This window comes from Mastomys coucha, unplaced genomic scaffold (genome assembly GCF_008632895.1).
Source record: "Mastomys coucha isolate ucsf_1 unplaced genomic scaffold, UCSF_Mcou_1 pScaffold22, whole genome shotgun sequence".
NCBI lineage: Eukaryota > Metazoa > Chordata > Mammalia > Rodentia > Muridae > Mastomys > Mastomys coucha.
In genome coordinates, this window is record NW_022196905.1 from 77,445,579 (window position 1) to 77,455,213 (window position 9,635).

The window sequence follows — 9,635 nt, forward strand, 5'->3', positions numbered from 1 at the left end:
CATCATGGAGGTAACACAACCCCACCTTCTACAAAAGTAATCTTGAGGACCCCCCATAATATGAGCCCCTGTCAGCATTGGGGCAGCTATAGAACCCACAACTGCACACTAAGTTGGGGGGAACCCTCCTGGCTGCTGAATTGACCTGTTGAAGGCAGAAATGCAGGTTCAGCCACTACGTCCCTAGAGGGGCAATCTGTTGTGTGCTGTTTATAATAGCACCAGTACCTGGGTCTATAATTTGCCACATGAGCTGTTGTGGGGCATGGGGATTGATATACTCACGCAGAACTGTGCATGACACAGTTAACACAACTTAAGAGGATCATCAGTCTTTTCCATGGTCCATCCATCTTGGGTGTCAGGGGTGTCCTGGAGGCCTCTAGATGCTCTCTTGACATGGGTTGTGTGAATCCAGGCTGCGATGCCTTCGACCTTGATAGCGGTGGGGTAGTCAGGAGCACTAGGTAGGGTCCTTTCCAGCGAGGTTCGAGGGTGCCCATTCGATGCCTTCGGACCAGGACTGCCTTGCCCACCTGGAATTGGTGTGGTATGGCTGGGCTCTCCGTTCGGTAGGCTTCCTTCAGCTGTTCCCAAGCCCAGCGTCTCACCAGCTCAAGGGCTTTTAGGTGGGCGAACAGGGGTTTAGAAAGAACAGCATCAGGATCGTGTACTCCACCCGCTTCTGTGAATGGGGGTAGCCCCACACACCAGATCTCATAGAGGGTAAGCTTAAATCTCCCCAGAGTGTTCCAGACACAGAACAGAGCAAAAGGAAGGAGGGCTGTCCAGTATTTCCCGCCGGTCTCTAAGGCCAATTTAGTCAAGGTCTCTTTTAAGGTTCTATTTGCCCTCTCTACCTGTCCTGAGCTCTAGGGTCTATAAGCACAATGCAATTTCCAATTTATCCCCAGTTGAGTGTCCAGTCCCTGACTTACCTGGGCAACGAAGGCAGGTCCGTTGTCAGACCCGATTACCTTGGAAATTCCAAATCTTGGAAAGATTTCTTCAAGGATTTCCTTGGCCACCACGTTTGCAGTCTCACTTCTGGTGGGAAAAGCCTCTACCCATCCTGAAAAGGAGTCTATGAAAACTAGCAAATATTTGTTACCATATTTTGCAGGTTTGACCTCAGTGAAGTCCACTTCCCAGTAGACTCTGGGTCGGTCTCCTCTCAGTCTTTTACCTGGTATCGTTATGGGATGCCCTGCATTATTCAGTGCACAGGCTTTACAGTTTTCCACCAGTTTCTGGGCCAAGTCAGTGAGGCTCATGACCTAATAGTCAGATGACTTTATTACTCCTTTCAACTTCTTGCTTCCCAGATGGGTTAGAGAGTGGAGGTTAGCTACATATTTTCGCCCGTCTTCCTGGGGAAGGATCAACTGTCTACCTTCTGCCTCAGCTACCCCATATGGGGTATATCCTTTTACAATGCCTAAAGAGTCCATCCTGTGATAGTCTTCTGCCATATATCTAAAACTTGTGTCTCTTACGGTATAATAATCTTTAGAGTTTTGTATTGACAGTACTGCAGCTCCCTGGGTGGCCTGCTTTGCAATTTGGTCAGCCATTTGATTTCCCAATGTAACCGCATCCTTGCCTCTCTGATGCCCAGGGCAATGTACAATGGCGAGCTTTTTTGGCAAATGCAAAGCTTCTGGGAGGCTCAAAATCTCTTCCTTGTTTTTAATTTCTTTTCCTGCTGAGGTCAAGAGTCCCCTTTGTCTGTAAATTGCGCCATGAACGTGTGCAGTGGCAAAAGCATCAGTGTAGACATTGATGGACTTCCCCTCTGCCATTCTCAATGCTTGGATCAGAGCTATGAGATCAGCTTTTTGGGCTGACGTTCCCTCTGGCAGGCTGCTGGACCAGATCACTTGCTTCCCATCCACTACTGCTGCCCCTGCCCTTCGCTTACCTTCGACCACGAAACTGCTGCCATCTCTGAACCAGTTCAGAACCCTTGGCCAAGGTGGATCTTTCAGGTCTTCTCGGATTCCAGTTTCTTCAGCCAGAATTTCCAGGCAGCAGTGTGCTGGGGTGGAATCGTCCATCTCTGGTAGTAGGGTAGCGGGGTTGAGGACAGTGGGGGGAGCGAAAACTATTCGTTCAGTCAACAGGAGACTCTGATAGTGAGTCATGCGGGCATTAGTCATCCATCGATCTGGTGGCTGCCTGACACTTTCAAGGGCATGTGGGGCCACAATTGTGGTCTCTTGCCCCAAGGTAAGCTTATCAGCATCTTTTACAAGTAGAGCTATGGCAGCAATGTTTTTTAGGCAGGAGGGCCAACCGCTGGCCACGGGGTCCAGCTTTTTAGATAAGTATGCTACAGGCCTTTTCCACGGTCCCAGAGTCTGGGTGAGGACCCCCCTCACCATTCCTGCCCTTTCATCTATATATAGGGTGAAAGGTTTGGTTAAATCAGGTAGGGCCAAAGCCGTGCTGGCAGGAGGGCCTTCTTGATGTTTTCAAACACCTGGTGGTGCTCCGGAGTCCATATGAACTCCCCCTTCTCTTTGGTCAGGGGGTATAAGGGAGCAGCCAGGGTAGCAAATCCAGGTATCCACAATCTACAAAAGCTGACTGTCCCCAGAAACTCCCTCACCTGCTGGGGTGTAGTTGGTGTTGGGATCCGGGTTACTGTCTTTTTCCGAGCCTCCATCAGCCACTTTTTTCCATCTTTAAGCAGACAGCCTAGGTAGGTGACCTCGGTATGGCATAACTGGGCTTTTTTTGCCGAGGCCCGATATTCCAGCTTACCTAGTTCTGTTGGTAGGCCCTCAGTCCCCTTGGTACATTCTTGTTTGGTGTCTGCCACCAAGATCAGGTCATCCACATACTGAAGCAGTGTCACCTGTGGATTCTTGGCCCGAAAGGTGGCCAGATCTCGATGGAGGGCCTCATCAAACAGAGAAGGGGACTTTTTGAATCCCTGAGGCAGCTGGGTCCAGGTCAACTGTCCTGCCAGTCCTGAATCTGGATCTCTCCATTCGAAGGCAAACAGAGGTTGACTAGTAGGATGTAACTTTAAACAAAAGAAAACATCTTTTAAGTCCAGCACTGTGTACCATGAGCGACCTGGGGGCAGGGAACTGAGGAGGTTGTAAGGGTTAGGCATAGTTGGGTGTATATCTTGAACCTGCTTGTTGACCTCTCTTAGGTCTTGTACTGGGTGGTAATAGTTGGAGCCTGGTTTCTTTACAAGTAGCAGAGGGGTGTTCCATGGAGACTGACAAGGGGCCAGGATTCCCTGGTCCAAGAGTCTTTGGATATGGGGACTGATTCCTTCTTTAGCTTCCTGGCTCAGTGGATACTGTCGGACACGTATAGGGGTAGCATCCGTTTTCAGTCCCACCACCACCGGAGGTGCTTGTATAGCCATTCCCATGCCAGCGGTCTCTGCCCAGGCTTCTGGGAACCTCTTCAGCCACTTGTCTAGAAGAGAAGTTTCTACCTGGTCAGGGGCATCATGCATCCGATATTCATCTTCAAGTTTAAATGCCAAAACCATAGAGGAAGGTTTCCCTCACTCCACTTTTGGTCCTTCCTGAGTGAATCTAATTTGAGCCTTTAATTTAGTCAACACGTCTCTTCCCAAGAGAGGTGCAGGGCATTCAGGGATGACTAGAAACGAGTGAGTCACCTGTCCCTGGCCTAAGTCCACGGTTCGAGAGGTGGTCCATGGGTATATTTTCTGCCCTGTGGCACTAATCACTACAGTCTTTTTACTGTTTAGTTTCCCTAATGGTTATCGGAGTACAGAATACTCAGCTCCGGTATCTGTCAGGAAATCCATGGGGGTCCCCTCCACTTTTAGGGTTACCCTAGGCTCAGGGAGGGGGTCCGAGCCCCGTCCCCTCTAGTCATCTTCTTCTAATGCCAGCACCTTCGGAATTCTCCCTTTCCTCTCAGGACATTCTCTCGCCCAGTGGCCTTTCTTCTTACAGCAGGCACATTGATCTTTTTCTAGATGGTACCTTTGTCCCCCATTGCTAGTTCTCATCTTCTGGTTGCCCAGGTACCCTGTCTGCCTAGGTCTCACACTCACCTCTTTTCTGTCCCCTACTACTGTGGCCAGGATTCTTGCTAAATTCTTGTCTTGCCTGCCCTCCCACCTATTCTCCCTTTCTTCAGTTTCTCTTCTTTCCCTCTCTCTCTGTTCCTCTGCTTCTCACTTTTCTCTCTCTCTCCTTTCTTTCTCTGTCTCTCTCTTGTGAAATACTGTCTCAGCCTCTCTAACTATGTCCTGTAAGGACATATTCTGCAGATTGCCCCATGAAGGCCATAGCCACCGCCTGCTGCTGACCCTCAGAGGTAGGGTCAAAAGGGGTGTAGCATCTATAGGCCTCCATCAATCGTTCTAAAAACACAGAAGGGGGTTCTGTTGGTCCCTTGCAAAACTTCTCTTACCTTGGCCAAATTGGTGGGTCATCTAGCGGCCCCTTTGAGACCTGCCATGAGAGTCCTGCAATAGATGGCCAGCCTCCCCTTATCTTGCTCGGTGTTGTAATCCCAGTTGGGGCGGTCCAAGGGGAATCCAGCATCAACCTCATTAGGGAGGTTAGTCGGGGACCCGTTCACTCCAGGCACATTTTTGCGGGCTTCTAGAAGGATCATTTCCCTTTCCTCAGTGGTGAAAAGGACCTGTAAAAGCTGTTGGCGATCATCCCAGGTGGGCTGGTGGGAAAATATTAATGACTCCATCAGGCCAGTTAACCCTGCCGGATTTTCAGAAAAAAGAAGGATGGTTATTTTTCCAGTTGTAAAGATCTGCAGAGGAGAAAGGCCAATATTGGAGAGGCTGGAGCTGGGGAGGGTCCACCGGGGACCATATACTCTGAGGGGTAAAGCCATAGTGGAGTCAGGCTCCTCTGGTCCCTGTGTAGGGCTCTGGACATGGTGACTCTGAGTTCCTGCCACCGGCCCATCTTCAGCCACTCCATCTTCAGAATCTGGGGCAAGGGGCAAACCATAAGGAGGGGTAGGTGGTGGTGGCTCAAGCCACTCAGGAGGCTCCTCAATCTCAGGATAGATTTTAGGAGGAGAGGAAGGTAGAGGACGCAGGCTCTCGGGCTGAGTCATGCCACCATATCTCTGAGATCATACTTTCAGTTTGCAATCTGATTCTTTGAGAGCCAGAACTTGGGAGTCAGGCCTCTGGGTCACCCATGGTTTGACCCATGGTGGAGGGTTTTGGACCAAGTCCTGCCACATGACTATGTACAGCTGCTGATCGGGATGAGACCTTGGTCCAGGCTGAAAAACAAGACTTTTAACAGAAGAGATCATGGTTGCGTCAAAAGTTCCCTCAGGCGGCCAGCCGACTCCAAATGTTGGCCACTTGGAGCAGCAGAACGTCTGCCAAGGTCCTTTCTTTACTTGAACTGACAAATCATGTGCCCTATGTCTAACTTCCTTCCAATGGTCCAACATCAGGGACAGGGGGTTGTCACTGCCTGTCCCATTGCAGTCACAAAGGCAACAAAAATCACAAACATGACACAGAAAATCAGACAAAGAGTAACACAACAAGAGCGGCCCAAGCGGAGCCAATCCAACAAGTTTGATGTCCGGGAGAACAGACCCACACTCCTCTGGAGCGTTTCTCCCCTGGCTTCCCGTGGGGTTCCTCCTGGGTGTCCCCTAGGATACCCAATTTCCACTGGGACGTCTCCCAGGGTACTAGTCAGTGGCCCTGTCACATCTGCCGACCAGCTCCCTTTCCCCAACGGAGGGCAGGGAGTCACTGACTGAAAATAAACTCTAAAAATAAACCCAGCCATCTCGGGAAGCCAGCTACAAATTTGCCAGCTACAAATTCACAGATTGCAAACAGACAGGTAATTCACAGACACATTACGAGAACTCAAACAGACAGACAGACCACAATTAAGAACTCACCTCCAAGGGGTCTTCAGAGAGTCAAGGGTGGTCGTAAATCCTGGACAAGCCCCCAAATGAAAGACCCCTAGAACTGGGGAGATCCTTACTCAAGTCTCAGGATGACACAACCACCCAGTAACTCATGAGAGACCGAACTTGCTACAATCACATGAGGTTTATTCAGGTCAAATCTGAGGTCGAACTCATAGCCTGGCAGGCCAGAGGTGTTCGACCCCAAACACAAGAAGTGAAGGGTATTTAAAAGGAAAAACCACAACCCAAGGGGTGTGATGGGGTGACCAAGGATACATAGCATGAAAACAATAGAAAATTCTAAAGGAACCCACTACCTAGTTGAGCCAGATCACAAGGAAGTCATTTTGCACACCCATTGTCTAGAGGAATGTGGTTTGGTCAATGCTATCTTCTCAATGACTGACTGCTCCTAGGACTACTTAGATGACTAATATTCTGTGGTTTGGTCAATGCTATCTTCTTAATGACTGACTGCTATCCTGTTCCTTATTCTGAGCAATGTTATCTTCTTAATAGTTGACCGCTATCTTGTTCCTGGAACTGACCAGTCCACCTTCCTGGCTCGTTACAGAGACTTCCTATGCCTTCTTTAAGTAAAGGTTATACATTAATGCATTTCCATTAACATGCTTTTCCCAAATTTCTAAATTCAGTCTTTCACCTCTATAGATACCTTTTTGATGCCTTTTTGAGGCTCTCTCAGAGAATTAAAAGCTTGCCCATATAACTAGGATGACTGTGTGGGCAACAGCTCCTCAGGATTAAACTGTCTTCAAATGTTCCACTGAGATTATAGGCATGTACACATATGCCTAACTTTTATGTGGGAGCTAGGGATACAAGTTTTGCAAATGTTTAGCTTCTACACTATTCCAAGTCCTGTAAGTTACTAATTTTTGAAGAGTTAAAACATGTACAATTAAAAAACATATATACACTCTTTAATATAAGATACAGTTATATATGTAGTGTCATTACAAGATGTGTCATTGTAGCATCCTTTCATTTAATAGCATAAATTAGAATATCAAAATTAGTTCTTGATTTATTGATAGTATTAATATTATGTCCTCTGTTTGCATGGAAATCACTAATAATTCTATTTTTTAGTGTTTCCTGATATAATATAAAATATACTAAGTCAAATCTACAGATACTTCAATACTTAAAACATCACATAATCATTTCTGTTGGTATTTAAATCTCTCTTTGTAGAGGTCTCAATTTTAGATTTATCAATTCCATGATCACTCTTTTCAAAAGTGAAGAGCATCTTGAATCATAATTCACTATACTCCATTTAGCCAATTCTCTTCCCAGAATTGCTTAGTTACTAACACCAACATAAAAGAAGAATAATTTAACAATCCTTTTGAAAAGTCAGCCCGCTTAACTTTCCAACAAAAGAAATAATTTAAATAAGAAGGAAATAATAAAAATATGAATTAATTAATATTTAATATGAAATAATTAATTAATAAGAAAGCATAAACCTTTGTTACATTTTAATTGCTATTACATTGTTTTCTAAACAATATTTCCCCAAAAATTATAATAATCTTCAAGTATAATAGTAAAATCTGTATCTTTTCCATAAAGATTTCTCAATGCTCTAATAGAATTGTTATATGCTTTTTTATTTTTTCTTAACTGTCTGATGAATAGAATGCACAACTTTGCAACAGCATATTCTAAACTGGAAGTTCTCTGCCCCTCAGATAGGAAACCTTCAATGAAAATAAGACTTTACATGGGAGAAGGAGAATAAGAGAAATAGAGTATAAGAAAGATTTTTGTATTGTCATTGGAGTACAAAAAGAGTATGCCAATGAGTAATTATCTAAAGAGTATGTATGATTACTCTACCCTTACACAGGATGCTATGCTTCACACAGAGATGCTTCTTCCAAAGAATAAAGTAAAAGTTCACTGAAGAATCCAGTCATCTTTCATCAGGCTGTGGGTACATACATTCTTGGATGTACATTCTTAACACACACACAAACACACCCATATATTTGCACACACGTGAATGCTCAGCACTGATTTCATTCCATTGTTATATAAAATTTCATAGTAACAAGGAAAGATTTTAATTTATTAGAGAGTATCCTATTTGACAATTATCCTATTTGACAATGGAAGTAGTGTGGACTCACTGTTCATTGGAACTGAGCCCACTCCTTTCAGTCTTGTACAGACGTGCTTATGAGTCTTGATATAGAAAAGATGTTTTCATTGGACATTGATTACTGTTATTACACAGCAAATTTTAGTCTAATCTCACATCCCAAAACCCATTTCCACTCAGAGCTAATGGGTTTACAAATCATTTATAATGATTATATTGGCATGACATAGCTGATATTTTCAAATACTCAATAGGGAAGGTTTTTCACACTCCTGAGTGTCTCTCAGCTGCAGGTAAAGAACTTTACAGCTGGATAAGAGATCCAATTAGAGCCTGAATGACCAGAATTTTCATTAATTCATCTGGCAGAATCTACCTTGTCATTGCAAGGAAAAAAAAGAATTTCAGTTTTTAAAAGTACCTGTGTTGGAACATTAAACATTTTATAGAATTGACAATAATAAGCACTTAATAACATTTGAAAAAGAATTATAAGTGAAACTGAAAGTAAAATTTCACTAGACTTAATCTGACAAAGATGGCCAAAGGCATGTCACAATTGACAGTGAACAGCTGGTAATTAATGAAGATGATCAAGATTCCACAACAAACTTGGATTTAAGACCTCCAATGACCTGAATCTAATTTAACATATATTTTAATGATTTCTCATAAGAGATACATTGTTTCAGTATATTGGAGAGAGTCACTGGATGACTATTTCACAATATTCTGTCCAATTAAAAACCACTGAAGGAACTTTGGTTCAACATCTTCATCCTATCATTTTTATTAACCATGATGCCTTAGAATAGGGAAGGGTTTATATACAAAGAATAGGGATATAGCTTCTCTATCTTAACTATCTTTTAACAATTTTCTAGTGACAAACAACAATAGATAACTTTGAAGCATAATACTAGGTATTTGGAAGAGATGTTGGAATTACTACAAAATGCAATATCATAAAATTGAATATTTTCAATATACCTGTCAGTACATTTGTCTCTAATGACTAGTTATTTATATTAATAACTATGTAGCATATTATGTTTATTCAAATATTCTAAGCAATAATTAGAGTTAACACATTTTTTGAGCTAGAAGACCATGTTTCTCAGCTGTCCTCTGTGGTGCTGGGGATGAAAGCCCATGGTTCTTTCATGCTTGGCTGGGCTTTCCTAACTGGGCAATGGTAACTTTTGAACTACTTACAAAAAAGAAAACACCATACTTGTAAAACTTGAATAATCTTTGTACATGTACACAGAGAACATAAAAGAAACAGGTTGGAGTAGCAAACACACAAAATCTCGGATTTTGTGGCTTAGGCAGGACAATCATAAATTGGAGGAATGACCTTCTAATTTATCAAAATCCACTCTTATCAACATAAAATTTTTGTAAGAGGTAAATGTTGGAGTTCAGTGTATGAAGTCTCCTAAAGGATGAATGAAGCCTGTGTTCAGTTCTCTAACACAAAGTCTCCACATCCTACAAACAGGAAAACTGGATGAAAAATTCCCAGTACTTATGCAGCCTTTAACAAACAAAACCAACACTCACTGTAATTGTCTAC

General features: G+C 43.7%; 1 protein-coding gene across 1 annotated transcript; it reads right to left on the reverse strand.

Annotated features, from left to right (window-relative positions):
* Positions 1-306: 306 nt before the first annotated feature.
* On the reverse strand, positions 307-9,318 carry LOC116104577. Its single transcript, XM_031391094.1, is given in 9 exon segments — positions 307-452; positions 455-2,446; positions 2,449-4,274; positions 4,276-4,397; positions 4,399-4,743; positions 4,745-4,833; positions 4,836-5,079; positions 5,113-5,462; positions 9,291-9,318. Coding segments are annotated over 9 exon segments (5,142 nt in total).
* Positions 9,319-9,635: the final 317 nt, after the last annotated feature.